General features: G+C 36.2%; 1 protein-coding gene across 1 annotated transcript in view; it reads right to left on the bottom strand.

Annotated features, from left to right (window-relative positions):
• LOC149797359 (scavenger receptor cysteine-rich domain superfamily protein-like) overlaps positions 1–21,499 on the bottom strand; it is a 203,561-nt gene that overhangs the window by 99,178 nt on the left and 82,884 nt on the right. Inside the window, exon 7 of the mRNA XM_089962112.1 lies at positions 18,219–18,372. Within this exon, the coding sequence (XP_089818238.1) occupies positions 18,219–18,372 (154 nt within the window). The remainder of the gene's footprint in view (positions 1–18,218; positions 18,373–21,499) is intronic.

Raw genomic sequence — 21,499 nt, 5'->3', positions numbered from 1 at the left:
TAAACTGTCACTGACCGAACGCCAGCTCAAGCACTTTAACGACGCCAAGGTATCAGCGGCTGGTGTACGACTCGATCTTTCTGCGTCTGCCATTGAGGACACAGCCAAGATGGGGTTATATTTCTACTTCTTGCATTCCTGTCATAATTAATAGCCTCTGTAGCTCCTGCTAGTGCAAAAGCTGCCGCACTTGAAGCAGTTGGAACTGCTGCTGAAATAGCATTAAAGAAAGCTAAAATACAGGGATTAAATGTTCCTCCCACCAAAAATGGGGCGAGGTCTACGAACTGGGGGCATGATTTGAAATTTTGCAGCTTTGACTGGTCTTCCGAAAGCACTTGAACCCCTGCTTTTAAACAAGCACTTGCTGAACTGGAGTTCCCCAAAGCTACAGATAGTAGATTAAAACTACCAAACAAAAGAGAGGGCGGGGTCTAAGATTGACCGGAACTCCAACTTCGTGGAACGGTCGGCGTCTAAGGCTGCAAGGAATATTTCCCTGAACCAAGTAAAACATCCTGTGTCTAATTTGGGTTCACTCGAAGCTGCTTTTCGATTAAAAAATAAAAACTTTCGAGGGGTTTCTATGCACGATCAGTTAAATGGCAAACCAAATCGCCTTAAAACTGGTATCATTAATTTTTATTCGCAGTCCGGTCTGGGCACTCACTTGGTTGCCTATGCTGTTGACCCACGTGGTAGTGTTTTATTTGATTCGTATGGACTCGCCCCGCCTCTAGAATATTTACACTACATCAGAAGAATGCAGAGCGTCTCGCGGATTTGGCATTCCACGTTGCCAAAATACACACAAAAAAAAAAAATAATAATAGATCCGCCTGTATGTGTCCTTGAAGTACTGGTTGTACTTTATCGTCCTATCTGCCCCCCCACCCCACCCCCACCCCCACCGCCATAAAGCTTACGACTCAGCCCATCAACGTTGTATACACAGTAGCATCAGGACTTGCCACCTGGTCAGTCAAAGGATAATAATAACACCATCAAACATATAGCTGAGGTTACTGGTTTGTATTGGCTCTCAGTGTTTAGTGAAGAAAATTTAGGATATTAGCACCTATTCGTGGCACCATTCAACTGATGAATTTTCTGGGACTGTGTCAATTGTGTAAAATCAAAATAATGAAGAAACATTTATACTGGATACCGATGATCAAAAATTAAGTACAGCCACTTAATGGTGGAGTCTGGAAATTATAGCCAAAACACTTCAATTAATTACTTAAATAATTAATTACTTAGAGTGCTGGGTACACCAGATAACACCCACCCCTTATTCAATTAATTACGATTCTACAGACAGATTCAATCAAACCAGTGATTGGCAGCGATATGATAGACACGTATACGGGAAAACAAGATAAACACCGTCAACGTACTGTGATTATTGACGTTGATGTGTACACAGCATCATCCGTTGTTGCTGGAATGATGACGTTAATTGGCACAGTATCAGCCACCTACGTGATAGCCCAAATGGTGGGAATCGGTATGGCGGTAATAACAGAGATTGTAGGTATCGCTAATAGCATTGCGGAGAAATTATAGATACGCGCAGCTGATAAATTGCACGAGTATACAGAGTTGCTATTCACGGTAACATATGCGTACACCAGATTATCATCGCTGATATCATCGGCGTTGACTGAAGTTGCGATCAGTGACTGCGAATTTGACACGATGACTAAAATTTACAATGAGGCAACGAAGACACCCCCAGTGCGACCACCACTACTAAGCGGTGGAAGGCCCCAATTAGATTCAAGGGTATAAAATAAATCATTGGCAGACCGTGACATTCGCGGATTACTAGAACACATAGCTGCTAATAACGCACCGTCAACAACGAGGATGACATCTACACCTTCAGTGCACCCAGATTTTAATATTAATTTTCCTACACGGATTCGAGCCCCGAAAGGTTGGTCTCTTGAAATAGCACTGGCCCAATTGGTAGTGTATAATAGTTGGCCCAATATTAGACCAAACTCATTTGGTAGATTACCAGCTAATAATTCATTGATATTTGTGTCTAAAAATAAATCGTATGGGACACCCGACTGGCAAACCATCGGCATCCCTAGAGTTAGTTATCAAATGGAACAAACCAATGATGAATTTCAACGGCGAATTAAATCCATTTTAGAAAAAGAATCTAAAATTGCCATAACGGTACGCAAGCCAACTTTAAGTGCTGCATTAGATATATCCACCCCCTAGTATGCCCTGGATATCTATCAATCATCGATACGTCAAGTTCTTGGATGGCCAGAAGTGGTCATAATAGCACCAAAACCACCCCTAGCACCAACACGTGACGAGTTTACATTCAGATTGCAAGCATTTATAACCCCACCCAAAAATCGAAACCTTCTTGCATGGAAACTAGGTAACAAAGAAATCCATGGAATTGTTGGGGTTCGTATTACAGGCATTACTTCGAGCAATCGCTGTGTGTATGTGGATCACAACATATTTAGCATATGGGATGGTGACGTTGATGAAGCTTATAAAATCAGTATTGCCGGACGACGACTCACTGATAACATCTCGCTCGAACAAAAGCACACGCAGAAACATCTACGAGAGCTGTTAGCGCAGTAAGCGCTCGAATACCCTAGCAATGACCTTCGAGAGCGAATCATTGCTACGATACTACATATGAACGTCGTGGTCGCTGACGCTGAGATATTTAATCGGTCGGTGTTAAATGCAGTAACACAACCAGTCGAACGAGTGCAGGTGTACAGTGATACGTTGCAGCGTTCTAACACTTGGAGTGGGGGCGGGTACACGAACCAGTTTCTTATACAATTTAATAACAAAAAGGCAGCACTGCCAACCATCAACTTACTCGGACTTGACAATGATGGAATGAAAAAAATCTGTCACCGATATCATCGACAAACAGTGTCCTGCGGTCGTCACTGCATCGCAGAAAATTTCGGATACAGCAATGATACTCAAGCACAATAACGGCAACGATGGCATGTATCCCCGGCATTGTCATGATCACTTCCATGATTTCGGTCAATTTAGTTGCTGATTTTAAGTTACCACGCGTACCTTAAAATATCCAAACAAACTGCCCAAGGCTAAATTTTGTATTATTTTACACCCAAGGCGCCACACGGCCATCTGATTAATCAAGTTTCTGTCAATCCAGTTTATTTGCGAACGCAAAATCCCTCCTCGTCCCACATAAGCTTTCGCCTCATAGACCAAATTAATTATCTTTTGGACACACACAAATCAGTCTTGATGTGCGAGATAGGGTCGTGTAAAAGATACTCGTCGCACACACACAAACAATACGGGCGCAAAATAATTATTATTAGTTTTGTTATTCCTATACCCCCTCTCAGCCCGCCAGTGTTGACAACTACGACTTACTAAAATGCCCCTCAGGCGGTAGGTCACATTCCACTGACTTGGCAGTCAGTCAGTTGAATGAAACAGCAGCAACAAGACGCAACATTCCAATCTCAGGTATCATTTGTAGCAACATTCCACACGCTAAGCTAGCTAAACAATTTTCATTATTTCCCCACCCACTGCACTGCGTGAATCTGCGCTGCTTGTTTCGGGCATACATTTATTTAACTGTCTTAATTCAAAATTAATGTTTCTTTTTAAACTTCATGCTCGATAGCCAATGCTGACCAGATTTTGTCAATGGCGGCGGCCAAGGGGCGAATAAAGGAACTTTTGAATTATCTACACGTGCAAGAGATATCTTCATCAATGCTGGATTTAATCAGATAATATTCGCCGGGAAGTGTGTACTTTCCTTCGGATTTTCGTTCTTAGATTGTTTAAAATTCATCCATGATATTTTGGGGGTCAAGTTGTTTATTCAGTTGCATGCCCTCGTGCCGTCATCATCAGACGACAGAGTATTATTTAAACGCTCAATATCAGAAATAATTGTATTTCTATTTTCCTAATTCATTAAATTAATAAATATTTGTTTAAATTATATTGGCAAAATAGACAGTATTATTTTCAAAAAGCACAAAATATACAGAACGAACAGAGTTATTTGTCTATGTTTTACGTTGCCAATTATAATGCCAGTTCACTTACAAATTCATTGTGGTTGTGGTGGTGGTGGTGGAGCTTTTCAATGCAGTGTTGTTGGTACCAATTTCTGGAGCCCCGCCTTGAATGAGTTTTTCTCATGTGCTCTACATCCGTACTGTTATCGCTTAGATACACACTAAGGGGAGCTTTTTTGATTTTTCTTCCAACTGTTTTTCTGACTGGCTCCATATACAATTTTAAGGTAGTATCTACTTTTTACCATAAATTGAGGGCAGAAATAGGTGTTTCCAAATATGGTACTATGGACAACTCTCCTCGGGAATTCCTAGAGATGAAACCGAAATACCAGAAATTCAGAGGGTTATGCATAATAACTTTTTCTTGCGCATGCGTATTGGGTTTTGCGGTCAACAGTGCACGCACTTGGTTTCTGACACGCACACTTACCTTCAGGCAAACTCCTGAGGTTGTGCAAAAATCGCATCACCATCAGTTTCGACTGATGGTAGGTATGCGCAAATTACGTTTTCTGGTTGACTTTCGAACGTTTCGCCTGCGGCCCCCAAATTTTATAAATAACAGTTTAAAACCCACCAGCAATATTCCACTTCCGAAATTACACCCCGCTATATTAGCCCCATACAAATACCCCCCTGCGATTACCCCCCATCAATTACCCCCCTCGTATATTACCCCTTTGCCATTACCCCTCCCCCATTAATATATAATAAATAATTGTTATATCCCAAGAGTAAATAATAAATTAAAATAAATTTCAAAAGAATTTTTTTATATTATTATTTTAGTAAATGAATCTCAGCCTTGAAAACATATACTTGTCCTGGAATATTCAATAGTAAAATCATATAATGTTATATTACCATAAAATATGTTATACTTATATTATTACAGCTGAATGTTATGTGCAAACTTTATCCATGGTAAAAATATTTCTGGTGATATATATTGTTAAGAACGTGTATATATATATATATATATATATATATATATATATATATATATATATATATATATAGATATAGTTTTCTGGAGCATGCGCATAGAAATAATTTTTGCTTGAAGTATATTCAGTGAGGTGAAGCCAATACCCTTATCAGATTGTATTTGTGTGCACTTAATTAGAAACCATTTCTGCTCGAAGTATATTCAATGAGGTGAAGCCAACACAATTGTATAGATGGACCACAGATTAAACTGCTAAAATCATTTTTATTGTTGTGAAGCCAGTACTCTAATCAGATTTTATTTGTGTACACTTAATTAGAAACCATTTCTGCTCGACTTTTATTCAGTGAGCTGAAGACAAAACAATAACATAGACTGATCACGAATTATCAGATTGTGTTTGTGCACACTTTAATTAAATTCGTCGTATTTGCTTTAGTTCGATTTTGTATCTCTATGTCTAAATTATGCTAATGACAGGGGTAATATGCCGGGGGGGGGGGGGTTTAATTGATAGGGGCTAATGCCAGGGGGGTAATTGAGAGATGGGTAATTGATAGGGGAGTGATGGCAGGGGTGTAGTTACGGGGGGGGGGGGGGGTAATTGACAGGGGGATAATTTCCTGCTCCCGTTGTAAACAGCATGAGATTTCTCCCAACGGCATTTACCTCTCGACTATCGACGCGTCAAATAAAACCTGCTGAAGTTTATAATGAATATCAACAGACGATGTACGTTTTAGCTGTTGCCGATTATAGATAATTATCACTGCGTGGTGTGAACATGTTGTCTACGTTGAAACAAAAATATATAAAATGTGTCAAAAGAAATGAAATACAATTTGTATCACGTATTACATTGTAAAAGCTAGCGCCAGGGCGCTGGGGTCCCCGGTTACTTCCCCTTCACGAAGTTTGTACTATGAGGCGCGTTGGGCAAAATGAAATAATGAAAATTGTATTGGTGATTATATTTCTTTGACAAAGTCGAATTTATTACCCCCTACTCCACACGCTGCACTGAGGCTTGGGCAATATCGAGGTGCTTGCCAGCTGTATATATCGATTGAAATAGTCGCTCTTCACCTGTTTGTATATTTACATACACTAAACGCCTTGGCTACCTCGCCCCCCACCCCCACCCCCACCCCCACGCAACCTCGCTTATAGTTCTCACTTTGTGTAACAACTTCATGGCTATACTGATAATTATTAAGTTTATTCGAATCACTACGATTGACCACTAGTCCATCGGCGATCGCGCCATTATAACATTCGTAGATACATCTGCGAAAAAGAGAAGCTTTTTACCTGCATCGAACCTGAGATAACCATCATTAATAACCTAACCGCCGGTTGGTTTTGCTATTCCACAATTTCTAAACACACTCTCTTGCGATGCTTCATAATTGTTGATAGCAGGATCTGCTCAAAATGCTTACATTCCAGAACACTTTAAGAACTCGCTAAGAGGAAAGGGTCTGACAGCGTTACGACGTGATAAAATAAATCAATGGGAATCTAAAGTGCGATCCAGTGAGGCCACCATTAGCGATATTGCTGAGTTAGAAAATATCCTAAGATTTCCAATCACGGTTCAAACAATAACCGGTGAGGTTTTGTACAGCGTTAAACACTTAATAAAAAATCTCCCATACACTAATTGACCATAATGATCACGCTTGGATGTCAAGTATAACGATATTCACACGAGTTAAATGAGTTAGATTTGTCCCCTCTGTCTCCGACAAGGCTTACAAAACTAGTGTCAACACTGGGGTGTGGGTGGGGTGTTGAGATATTTATGTATATTCGTGAGATCAGTAAAACTGTTCCAGTATCTGTGTAGTTGTTTTAGAATGATGATGAGAAACGACGATTGGATCAGACTATGCGACCGTGCGGAGCTCTTTTTCGTGCGGAATCGTTTCATACAACGATAACTGAAGTCTCACTAAAATATACTGACGACAGTGAAGAGATAAATCGATTACTGAGTAACCGTTTTACTGTTCCTCTGTGGTTGATTATTTTGCTCAGAAGAAATGTTCACGGTGACCAACGTCGAAAACATTTCTGTAGAATATTCAAAGATCGTGTGTCGATTTGGTCACGGAGGGCTGTGGAATACCAAATACAATTTCAACGAAGTTATCTCCTTTGATATGGTTGCATATTATTCTGGACGTTTCCTTGGGACGGCCTGGTGTGCCCCATATAATGTAACGATTTGGGCATCCTACCCATGAAACGACTAGGGTATCGATAAATGGACCCCTTCCCGATCTTGACTTGACAGGATTTGCATTCGTTGATTCATTTGAATTTGTTAAGGTTATTCATCGTGTTAATGTAGCTTGGTTTGGTCGACATTGTAATAACCTAATCAGGCGACAAATCCCAAAGATGACTGCAAAAAATGAACGTAGCTGGGTTACCATGATTATTAAGGTATATGCGTGATACGGCGATACTGTTATCGTTGACGGTGATTGAAGCAATAAATTCGTATCGACCACAAAAACAAGTTGGATGCCAGAACCCGGCGACAACTGCGAGATATCACTAGCAAAAGATTTGCGCAGAAAAATCATTCGTAAATTTACACAATTTGCACATCATAGACGAAGGTGTACACGCTTAATTATCCACGACGCTGAATTTGATTTTATAATCAGACTCAGCGAGAAAAGGCACGCTTGCGTACACAGATTGTGTATTCTTGAACGATGGAACTAAAATCTGAGTACTATTGTGTGTTATTATGACGGAAAGTCGCCGCAGTATACTCATTTAAAATCTTCGATGTTAGCTTATATGAGTATAAATCTGATATTCTTACATATATCTGATTTAATTTATATTAATCATAATTTTATTATTTGTTTGTCAGTGTTTAATTTTAAAAAAAAATTCTATCACATGCTATTATAATGTAATCTTGTTTAAGTGATTTGGAATTTGATATTCTTCCAGAATTAGTTTGACCTAGAGTTTGATCGTAAACACAGGACATTGTATCATAAGCTGACCTAGTTTCCCACCTTAATTCAAAATTGCTAACAGCCACGTGAACAAGTTCCTTTTGTTAATTTATTTTTATTGTGGAAATAATAAGGGTCAGATCGTGGCTGTATTGAATACGTGACCCTAGGCTTGTAAATAATTTTTAGTGAAGTACACAATTTTTAAAAATTTTATTCTTAGAATAAAATGATTGGTTTTGTCAGGGCCATGCTGAGAGTACGTGATGTAAACATGATCACGTGACCCTCATACGGGTACGCATTCTGCATCTCAAAATTACTGTATAACAATTGTTGTAGAGACATAATCTCAGTGGGGGCTTAAAACACTTAATGTAATGGTGTTCTTTTGTTGTGTCAGTTTGGAATTATTTTAATGTTTATTCAAATTATTTGGATTCTAAAGGATTAATTCTTTTCTCTGAAAATAGTTTTGTGCTCATACAGAATACTTGAGTAAAGAAATTTCATAAAAATAAATTCGGATTTCCAACACTGGAGTGTTATGTCTTGTGTTTTTACAAGGAACTGTAGACGACAGAACTGCACCAGATACAGCAAACGTCATCACCTTCCAGCTTGGATTCTTTGTTGGGACTCGAACTTAAATTCATTAGAACATTTCATTCTTAGGACTTCTAACATTTTCTTAGTGGATTATTCATAAATTATTTTTGGGATTTGATTCTTAAAACCGTAAGTTATTATGTTTTCATTGTTATAGTAATTTTCTAGAAAAATAAATTATTTGTTAATTTTTTACAAAGCTTGTTATTTTCATTCTGTCTTGTGTTACTTTTCATTCGTGCCTAAATTCGTAACATAAGAAATGGGGCTCATCCGGGATATTTAAGTTCTGGATAGAATATTTAAGAAAACTTTCTTTTTTTACATTTGAATTTTCCATGTTTTTTTAAAATCTTTAGTGAAGTCGGCAAGCTTTTTCTAAAATTTCATCAAAAGTGGAATTGGTTCTTTCAAATACTAGCCAGGAACAATTTGATATTTTCAATAAAGATGTACTTTGTAGGAAAGAATGTTTTGTATAAAAGCGGTTTGTGTTCGATCAGTCACTCTGTATCAGGATCTGACATAAAAGTACAGAAATGAGAATTAAAATACAAGATTGAATGGGAGTTGATGACGCTGGAACTTCAGAAAGATAACGGAGAACAACAAATGCAGATGCACTTGGAAGAACAGAGAAAAAGAGAAAGAAAACCAAATGCACATACAAGAAAAACAAATGCACTTACATATAGAGGAACAAGAGAAAGAAGGACGAATGCACTTACAAGAAAAATCAATGCAGTTACAATATGAGGAAAAAGGAGAGAGAGAGAGAGAGAGAGAGAGAGACAGACAGACATAAAAGAAAGAAATAAAAACAGATGCGAATGTTACAAGAAAAACAGATAAGGAAGAGAGAGGGAAAGAGAGGGAACATCAATGTAGAATGAAAGAAATGGAACTGGCAAGTGAAAATCACATTCATGCTTCAGATAAAATTTAAGTTTTGACCTTGCCAAAAACATCAGGTTAGTGCCCCTTTTTAGTGAAAAAGAAGTAGACAAATATTTTACTCGTTTTGAACAAGTGGCTGAAATTTTGAAATGGCCGAGGGGGTATTGGACTCGATTATTACAATAAGTACTCTCTGTTCGGGCTAGTGGTATTTATATTTCACTGCCAGTTCACCAAAGTAGTGACTATAATGTGGTTAATGAATGCGTCTTAAGGGGTTAGTCCTGAAGCTTATCGGTGACAATTCCGAAACTATAGAAAAGAAGCTGGAGAAACTCATGTCGAATTTGCTAGAGAAAAAGAGCAGTTATTTCATAGAAGCCAATAAATTTGAACGAGATATGGAAAGTCACAAACAACATGTATTACTTGAAGATTTCAAAAACTGTATTCATAGTGACATTAAGACTTATCTTGATGAGTATCAGATCGAAACCTTGGAAAATGTTGCTCAAGCTACTGATGAGTATTATTTAACTCATAAAGTTCCTTTTGTAAATAAGACTTCTACTCACCAATCTTCTGGCAGAAAAGTATTTCAACCTAATACAAGCTATTCTAAAACTCAAGCTGGCACAACTTCTAAAAAGTTACAATTCACTGCCAGTTCATCAAAGTGGTGATATAATTTCGTTAAGGAATGCATCTTAATGCGTTATAATTAGTCCCTGAAGCTTATCGGCAAAAATTCATAACTATAGAAAAGAATCTGGACAAACTCATGTCGAATTTGCTAGAGAAAAACCCCAGTTTTTTGATGGATGGTTCTTAGCCAAGATATTTGAACAAGATTATGAAAGTCTCAAACAACTTGTATTACTTGAAGATTTCAAAAACTGTCCATAGTGACATTACGACTTATCTTGACGAGCATCAGATCGAAACGTTGGAAAATGCTGCTCAAGCTGCTGATGGGTATTCTTTAACTCATAAAGTTCCTTTTGTAAATAAGGCTTCTACTCAACATCATTCTGGCCGAAAAGTATTTCAGCCTAATACGAGCCCTTCTAAAACTCAAACTGGCACAACCTCTAAAAATCAAACTTCATACAAGCTTGATTCAAGATTTTTGTCTCTTTCTACATGCACCTGTTGCAACAAAAGGACACGGTATGTCTGATTGCTACAAACTGAAAAATAGGCATTCTAATTAAGACAGACATATTGCAAATGCTCTTATTTCTAAGAGGTCCAGGTCACGGTCAAGTATTGAGAGCAGTATAGTTGTTTGGTCTGATAAACCCCAGTCTGATTTTATTATGGAGAATTATGAACTATTCATACCAAAGGGTTCTATATCACTTTTGGGTGATTCGGCCAATCCTATCACTATTAAAATTTGAAGGAGTCTTTTTTGTCAGGAACTTTGTCTTTTTCTGAGAGATCTTCTTCTAATGACAGTATTCTTATTCAGGAAGTAGAGTGCGGCATTGTTAATGTTCCTCTCCATTGTGTAAATTTGTCATCGGACGTAGTCTCAGGACCCTTGACAGTCAGCACAGTGTGTGTTTTACCCGTCAAGGGCATTCATTTATTACCCGGCAAAGACGTAGCTGGAGACAAGGTTGTGGTTAATCCAGTTTTCACTGAAAACCTTGTTTGGATCAGAAAAGGGATCCAATTGAAAAAGAATTCCATGATTTATTCCCAGCTTGTGCAGTTACCAGAGCTATGGCAAAGAAAGCTCTGGAGAAAAATGTTGATAAGAAAAGTATTCCTTTAGCTGACACATGTGTTGGTCAGGCTTTTGATGAGGTCACTTTCACTAGTTGTTGTGTTGGAATCAGTCTGACGGTATTGATCACAGTGATCCTCTTTAACGACTCATTCTCTTTATTCTAATCAGGTTGATAAACGACAATCACGTGTCGTCGAAAAGGAAAAAGATCCTGAGATCTCTTGTTTATTTCAAAAGGCCATTAGTGAAACTGATTTTACTGAAGCTCCTGTCTATGATTTCATTAAAAACGGAATTCTTATGAGAAAATGGAGACCTCCTAAGGTACCTGGTGGTGATGAGTGGTCAGTGAACTATCAAATTTTAGTTCCAAAACCTTGCAGAGAGGAAATGCATAATCTGGACCATGAAACGTCATTGGCTGGTTATGTAGGGATGAATAAATCTTGACTCACTTCTATTAGCCAAAAATTAAAAGTGATGTTGGTAAATGCTGTAGATCTTGTCATTCTTATCAAATGGTAGGAAAACCCAATCAGGAAATACCTAAAGCTCATCTACAACCTATTTCTTCCTGTGACAAACCATTTAGTAGAATTGTGGTTGATTGTGCTGGTCCCTTACCTAAGACCAAATCAGTTAACTAGTACCTCTTGGCCATTATGTTTACGCCGACTAGGTTTTCAGAAGAATTCCTTTGAGGAATATAAAATCTACAACAATACTAAAAGCTTTGATAAAGATTGTATTTACTCAGTATGACCTTTCCAAATCTGTCCTGACAAAGACTCAAATTTCATGTCTGGAATTTTCCAGCAAGTTATGTACGAATTAGGCTTCCTACAATTCAAATCTTCTGCCTATCCATGAGACTTTGAAAAATATGATTCGATCATATTGTTTTGATACGGGTAACGATTAGTAGGAATGCATTCGTTTTCTATTGTTTGCCGTTAAGGAATCAGTTCAAGAATCTCTATGCGTCAGTCCCTTTGAACTGATTTTTGGACACACTGTGCGTGGACCATTGCATTTATTGAAAGAGAAACCTCTTTCTAATAAAGACACTGAAATTAATCTTCTTGGTTATGTTTTCCATTTTAAGGATAAGTTGTCAAAGGCTTGTGAGGTCGCAAGAGCAAATCTACACACTCCGTAATCAAAAATGAAATCAATATAGGATAAAAACTCGAAGGAAAGGAGTTTTCAGCCTGGTGATAGAGTCATGGCTCTCTTGCCTACACCACAAAATCCTCTTTAGGCCAATTTGTATGCTCCCTACACAGTTAACAGGAGACTAAATGACTTAAACTTTATCATAAATACTCCTGGGAGGCGTAAACAAAACCAACTATGCCATATAAATATGTTAACAGAGTATATTAAAAGAGATAGCCAGGATAAACATGCAATTCATTTACTTGTACCTGTCACACTCAGTGAAGACTTATGTGAAGGAATATCATCCGACTATACTGATATTGCAGTGACAAATCTTCCCCTTTAAGATCACTGGGTTCACCAAGCATACTTGTTCCAAAACCAGATAAATCTTTCCGTTTGTGTACTGATTATAAGAAGGTGAATAGTGTGTCAAAAACAGATTCATTCCCATTACCAATAATCGATGACTGTATTGATAAGGTCGGAAATGCCAAGTATGTCACCAAATCTGGCCTTCTGAAAAGATTTTGACAAATTCCACAAACGGAAATAGCAAAGGAAATCTCGGCATTCGTGACTGCAGATGGACTTTACCAATATAAAGTAATGTCGTTTGGGAAAAAATGGTCGCTAAGTACATTTCAGAGTCTCATGATTACCTCTGGTCTAGACAATTGTGATGCTTACATCGATGATGTCATTATCTATGACGACACCTGGAAAGAACGTTTAGCAACAATTCAGAAATTCTTTGACAGACTCACTGATGCGTTGTTGAATTTGTATAAAAGTGAGCTCTGCCGTGCTAGTATAACTTTTCTAGGATATATCGTAGGACATGCACAAATTAAACCAAAAGATGCTAAGGACAAGGCTATCTCTGAATCCTCTGTGTCTGTAAATAAAAATCAAATGATGCGATTTTTAGGTATGGCCGGATACTATCGGAAATTTAGTTCTAATTTTATATAATTGCTGAACTCCTGACAAATTTGGTGAGTAAGAAAAACGAGTTCCTTTGGACTGACAAATGTCAGGAGGGTTTTGACAAGGTAAAGGCCCTACTTAAAAGCGCGCAAGTTCTTGCAGCTCCGAATTTCAGCCAATCATTTAAATTGTTTGTTGATGCAAGTGATGTTGGGGTTGGATCGGTTTTGATTCAAGAAGTTGCAAGTGGTATTGATCATCAAGTGTGCTATTTTTGTAAGAAATTAAATAAGCACCAAAGAAATTATTCAACGTTTACATTAGTTCAGCCCCTACTTCGATTATTGTGTTTAGTGAACACAACCCCCTTACTTTCATCCGCAAGATACAAAATACTAATCAGAGACTATTAAAGTCGGTTTTTTTTACAGGAATATAATCTTGACATCTGGCACATTAATGGAAAATATAATTTAATAGCAGATGCACATTCCCTTGCATAACAATGTATTATTTCATGTACACTGTGTGTAATTTATAAGAGTTCTTTTTAACCTCATGTATAATTAGTATGTGGTAAAAATATAAATCTTTCTTTTTCTTTATGGGGAAAGTGTTACGTATATTTGACTTAATTAATATTTATCTTAAGTTTGTTGTTTTTTAGTCAGGTTTTAATTTTTTATTGTATTACAAGCTATTTTAATATAATCTTGTTTAATTGATTCGGAATTTGGTATTTCCCAGAAATTAGTTTTACCTTAGAGTTTGATTGTAAACACCGAACATTGTATTATAAGTTGACCTAGTTCCCGCGCTTAATTACAAATTAGTAACAGCTACGTGAACAAGTTCCTTTTGTTGATTTATTTTTATTGTGGAAATAATAAGAGTCATATCGAGGCTGTATAGAATACGTGACCCTAACCTTGTAAATAGTTTTTCGTGAAGTAAACAACTTTTCAAAATTTTATTCTTAGAATAAAATGATTGGTGTTTGTCAGGGCCATGCTGAGAGTACGTGATTTAAACATGATCACGTGAGCCCCTAACGGGTACGCATTCTGCGCCTCTAAATTACTATATAACCATTATTTTAGAGAAATAATCTCAGTTTGGCCTTAAAACACTTGATGTCAAGGTGTTTGTTTGTTGTGTCAGTTTGGAGTTATTTTAATGTTTATTCAGATTATTTGGATTCTAAAAGATTACTTAGTTTCTCTGGAAATATTTGTGTGGTCATACGGAATTCTTGAACAAAGACATTTCTTTAAAATGTATTCAGATTTCCATAACCGGAGTTTACTTTTTGTGTTTTTACAAGCAACTGTAGACGGACAGCACCGTACTAGATACAGCATACGTCATCGCCTTCCATCTTGGATTCTTCGTCGGGACTTGAGCTTGAATTCGTTAGAACATTTCATTATTAGGACTTCTAAAATTTAATTCGTGGATTATTCTTGGATTATTTTTGGGATTTGATTCTTTAAACCGTAAGTTCTTAGTTTTCCATTTTTACAGTATTTTACCAGGGAAATAAATTATTTGTTACATTTTGTCAAAGCTTGTTGTTTTCACTCTTTCATGTGTTACTGTTTATTCGATTCTAAACACGTAACAATATGAATGATAAACCGATTTCCTGATACAGTGGTCCCAGACGCCACAGATTAATTTTATAGTGATAAAACAAATATTGGGTTGTTAGATGCATGTTATATAAGGACAGGAGATGTTGCTCCATGGGGCTGTTGGCTAGTCAAGAATGAGATGATATTTGATTATTCCGAATCTGCAGATTATATGCCGCAGACTGAACATTAGAGGAACACACATATGTCATAACCTCCACAGCACCACCTGTACACAACCCTGTTGCTAGACATAACACTGTTTATGTGAATGCGCCAGATCATGTCATGCGCAATAAATGTGTTACTGAACAATGACATGGTGTGCTGACTCCGACTCACCGACTCGCAAAAGAAATGAAACAGCGAGGGGTTAAGTCACATGCCTATCACATTTTCTTTTAAATGAAGGGAGATGCCTGGACCCCAGAGCGTATTGGCGAGAAATATATCCCTAAGATCATTATCTGTGACGAGATATGTACTGTATCGGCGAAAGTTTTTAAAGATGTTTCGTCCAAAGTTGCTGACGAAAAATAGTCGTTATCATGTCAGGCGATAACGGTCAACCCCCAACCTTTGCCGGCGAATTCCCACAATGCTGGTTAAAAGAATATGTCCGTTATTATGAGGAAATGTTCGAGGACTAAAGGGCAATCAATGAGTCGTTGAAGGAATTTAAAACGTTAATACGACTACAGCCGGATATGATTCAGTGCTGGATGATGCGTAAAGTAATTCCAGAGACAACAAAAAAGAGGAGTTTTTGGAAACTATGGCATCCTAGTGACCTGATAGTTGCCTCACAAAAATGTGTTTCTTGATTCAATTCAGCAGCGATTAGTTCTGCTTCAAAAGTCATCGTTATCCCAGTTGGGATCACAAAATTTATCGTCTATTGTAAATCAATGTGACTAGTTATGAATATGTCACATACACCTTATGCTGCTTACAGTATGTTGTTAACAACATAATTGCAAGGAAATCAGAGTTCCTAGCCCGCAGTGTAATTTTTTTTAAAAATTCTTGCCGTATATTATATATATAATTTCCACTGCGAGAATCAAGAATATAAATGTATTTACATTATAAGGGAAAGTGGCATAAATATATTACTACTATTACTACTACTACTATTAGTATTACTACTACTACTATCACTAATAGTGAACACGCCTCACTAGAGGAAGGTGAAACTGAGCAAACAGACAGAAAATTAAATAATGCATACAGCTGTTTAAATCAAGTTTGCACTGCTTTATGGAGGGCACAAATCATGCACGTCAGGGGTAAATGACGATTGTAGGTACATATCCTTCTTCTTTAATACCTTCTCTTTAGTTGATATTGTTTGGAACTCCGGTTGATGTCCTCTTGGAAAGTAGTTGAAACAAGTATTGTCTTATAGATTAGACAACGTTAGCCTTTACATCATCTTTATGTCCATCCTTTCATACTATGAACTGAGTTAGGATTCTTTAAGAACCTTTTGAGACGCGCAGATAAATCATGAATGTGCAAGTACTTCGGAACAATCTGCCATATGTTTGCGGCATCTGGCTGGTATATTGTTACAAAGGGAATACGTTATATTTTCACTAGTTCTACAATACTAGCTCCTGGTCAAATATGAAATCATTCTAAACATGAAGTTTTCAAAAACGTTTGATATAACTACATGATTTACTATTTTATAAATATTGTTTATTCAGGAAATATGATAATGGAGTTATGTGTATTTAATTTGTATTGTGTGCTGGCTTTTGCCGATGAGTATATGTTATGTATATTTAATTTATTTTGTGTGATTGACCTTTGTTCTTAATAGAGGGTATAAGCTGGGTCTACGTAACTAAAGTCTCTTTTATAAACAAAATATTACTTAGCAAATATATATATATATATATATATATATATATATATATATATATATATATATATATTCTAAGGAAATAAACTATTAGTTGAATATTACAAAACATCTTGCTAATCGCTTTTTTTTGTTACTTAGTTTAAGATCACAGAGTCGCGACAGTGGGCTGAACAGATGAGCCAGTTTATTGCATGAAGCCATTCAGTTGCGCATAACTCATTAGAAAATTGTTTTATAAACGTTTTTTGAAATAATTCTTACTCTTCGGAAATAGTAGCAGTTCGCACACCCAAGTGAGGTGTTAGCAGGTGTACTAGTTCTCGTGTAGTTTTTCAATAAATTCAATAACATATATTAAAACACGTCAAAATCATAGCAGGTATAAGACTTAACGCACTCAAGCAGGCATATTTTACATACTATGATTCAGTATTTGTTTTAATACGAGTACAGAGTTTTCTAATGTACCCGAGATATTATCTTCCCGTGGCGAAGAATAATGATTGTATCTGAATAATTGTCTCCTTTTAAAGCAAATGGTTAATCAAGTCAGACATGTCAAAAAATTGTACATATCATTGGAAAAACGTGTGTAAACTGCTTTAACTTCACTCAAATTATTTTGGGTAATCCAAGATATGTATATATATATATATATATATATATATATATATATATATATATATATATATATATATACACACACACACACACACATATGAACACTGACAATGCTGTGCTCTCTCTCTCTCTCGTCGATAGAGCCTTGATCATGGAGGAATGCAAAACAATTTTGCACATAATTATCGTGTCTGCCTCACTGTTTTCTCCTGTCTTCAATAATTATTTATATTTACTGTCTACATAATTTGAATTATGATTGTGTTATGTCCTTGAATTATTTACGTCAGTTACGGTATGTTGAACCGATATATTGATCATTATTAAGCGATGGGTGTCATTCGTGGAAATAGTTCATGGAATTATTCTGCGTAGCACCAACCATTTCAGGCATTCCTCAGGGCACAATTCTTCGTAATACAGTTTATTTTCACATAAACTTACAAGTTTATGACAACGGTTGAGTGCACACTCTGACTCTATTGAAAGCATGACTAAGAAATAGTTACCTTGTTAAAACAAAAATATTTATTTTGCGAAAGGAAAACTGAATCCGTAAGGTTTGAGATTTTTTGAAAAACGGGACATTATTAATACGTTATGACTGTTAGATTACGATACTTGTTAAAGGCTTAGCAATTCGTTGTTAAATCTTCTCTCGTGTCTACTTGGTGCTTTCTTCTGAAATAAGACATAACATTGAGAATAACTCTAGTTAAATGTAATGTGTTTTGAATTACCCTTTGTCGAAACCCAGCGTCCTGCAAATAACTTGGGCTGTGTTTCCATCAATACTGCCCAGTGATCCCCACGTTCCATCTGGTCCTAGAAGTTCAACTCTTCCCTCATGAGCGCCTCGTCGACCAACAAGGCGAACATTTCGTATAACTGCATCTGAAATGAAATAAGCCGTGCAAGTTGTCTGAAACATTCTTCCACCAACCTATAAGATGATTAATAGAATAGATGATTTACATTTTAAAATATTAAAGGTGCCTGCTTACTATATATATAACATGTCTTCGGGCCCTTTTGAAAAACTACCAGGCTTGTTGGTTGTAGTTTGAATTACATTAAAACGCTTTAACTAGTTAGTCAGATGTCAAGGTGAGAAAACATTTGATGGTGAAATTTTCAAATGATGTAACTTTTGTCTGCGTCGTTTACAGTATGTATGTATGTTTATATATATAAGCTTTTTCAGAAACTTAGACCCTTGCACCGAACTCCACGTGAAATAATAATGTTTCAAGCACAAAAGTCGTAATACCCAATGTAACATTTTTGCATCGTATGGGTTCTGGTTCAGCCATAAGACACCTTTTCTCATTCTTTAGTTGAACAACATACTCCCCCAACAAGACAATATAAATTACAACAATCAACCCAATGCCACTACAATGTCTTTCTCTATTTTGAGGAACACAACCACATGAAACAGATAAGAGGTTATAACCCTTTGTTCATAAATTGTTAAGTCCTACCGTCATCTCTGTTCGTCTCTCCTTAACTCAGACTATAATTAGGGTAAAACCAATTTTATGAAACAATGTAGATGTATTTAATGGTTAATGCTTACCATTCATCCACTCATTATTTTATGTTTTAAGTTTCACACATTTACAAAAGTAACACATGTTAATTTTTCTTTCTCAACTTCAGGCGACTGAATAGTGGACTCACAATTTAACGTAGCAAATATATTTAACGAGATCAAAATATATTACACAGAAATGAACTATTTTACACACCAACCAATAAACGTTTTCCATAAATAATGGGGGCACAATTGATATATACATCCAACTCTTGCAAAATTGGTTAAAATAGGCAATATGGGTGGCAACATCACACTTGGGAAAATTTAATTGGCATTTACGAGATTAAACAATACATCATAGGTAGTAAAATCAACATATAGATCTCGTATCTATTCTCAGATAGAAAAACTAGTATCGGTATGCACAATATCACTAGCCGATGAAGCATCTTCAACACTACCTACAATAGATTCGGTCTCAAACACTTTCACACACACACACACACACACATATATATATATATATATATATATATATATATATATATATATATATATATATATACACGTGTGGGTGGATTGCAAAAAGGAACGTATTTAAAATGGTTATGTTGAATGTAATAGTGAAATTCAGGGTTTGAAGAACCTCCAACAGCTGAAATATTAAATGCTAACAACAATACATATGATTACAGAACTGCCACTGGTCCTACTAAATGCTGAATATACACGCAAAGACATGCAAAGTCACGCAAAAACACCCAAAGACTCACATGCACACAAAGACTAACACAATAATATAGATAGCCGTACGATTAACTGAATATATGCATGCAAATAGATGAGACCTTTTTTTTTTAAATAATACGAAATGAAGGTTGCTTTTATTTTCAATTTTCAAATCCCTGTGCATCGCTTTCTGCTGTTCTTTATTAGATCTATGGCAGTAATTAAGACCAGGTTATTTTCAATTTTGAATATAACCTTGATTATTTAATTGAGAACAAATGGCCAACATTGTTACAGATTAAAGAGAAAGATTTCACCAAGGAATATGTGACAAGCAATTATACTGCACGTAAATAAAAGGCATATGATTGGAATTTTAATTCCTATCTGATATTATCAGCGCGATGTGTTAATTATTATATTTTCAATGTCAACTGACACGGCACTACTTTTCAAATTAAGAACTATTGGACTATTTAAAAAGCTTAGCTTTACGTTTATTTTAAATAATTATCTATTCACTTTGGTAAACAAAGTTTATTCTGTTATTTTCATTAATTTGTGTGACATAATTATATATTTAACAATATGCCTTGGTCACGGGCCCGCATGATGCATGGACTGAACATTACTATTGTGTGGTTTGTGATAAGAATTGCAACACAGTCAGTGTAACGTGATATAAAACCTGGGTTCATACAAAAAGTGACGGTATTGATTTAAGTGACTTGATTGATGTCTCTGTGAATGTTAATATATCTTCTTCGTGTTTATTCAGAAGGATGGAGAAAGTTTCAGCTACAAGAATTCTCTGATGAGACTACCAGAGGTAAGATATTATTTAAATTGAAAATATTATGTACAGTCCTTTATATAAGTATAAACAATTCAATGAATTGCATTTACTCAACTTGACTAGAGAAACTATAGGTATCGTCTTACATTCCTAATAAAAGAGCGTGGCTGTACTTTTCCTGTACTTTTCAAACAGACTCTTACAAATCCTTATAGAGTCTTTCATACTGAAATTTATTCACGGATATTGTGCTTTGCGACCTTCAAAGTCCTCTTCTTGTGTTATTTGTAAAATATAAATGTATGCCGCTTTAAAGGAAGCGATATTGATACAATATGTGTGTAACATACATACTACCAACCTTTCCGTAGAATGGTTAATTAATGAAAAAAATAAGTTTCGCATTCCAATATTTTAGATAGTTTATATATTAAAGAAGTTTTGTTTTATAATATTTCGTACATATATTATCAGATACCTTATTTTATTTTAAGTCTTATTTAAGACAAATTAACAAGGTTTTAATATGGAAAGGTCTCTCATCCCATCTTTAGAAGTGACGTACTATGTAACGGTGATTTCCGTCCGTTTGTCTGTTAGCGTTTGAATCAAAGGTTTAACATGAAACTTAATAAGGTGCTTGAATAACCATTATCATTTCTAAGGTATATAAGAGGCATTCTTGTTCAGTATGTGGTCATAGCAAAGTTGAACAACTTATTTTACTTACAGGGTGCAACGTTTGGTTTTGATGATTGAATGAAAAGGGTCATTCTGACCTCTTAGCATATGATGAAAAACACGTAAACAAACATGTGGAGAATATGTGGTTTAGAAATCAAACTAATTTTGGAAGAACAACAACACGGAAAGTATGAACAATCGTCTGAAAATCAATATAGATTGTGGTCCGAAAAAAGGACAGACACTCCAGCAGAGAAAATCTAAGAACTAGT

The sequence above is a fragment of the Sinohyriopsis cumingii genome, chromosome 6 (genome assembly GCF_028554795.1).
Source record: "Sinohyriopsis cumingii isolate HCF-2022 chromosome 6, ASM2855479v2, whole genome shotgun sequence".
Classification (NCBI taxonomy): domain Eukaryota; kingdom Metazoa; phylum Mollusca; class Bivalvia; order Unionida; family Unionidae; genus Sinohyriopsis; species Sinohyriopsis cumingii.
This window is presented reverse-complemented; position numbering and strand designations above follow the sequence as displayed.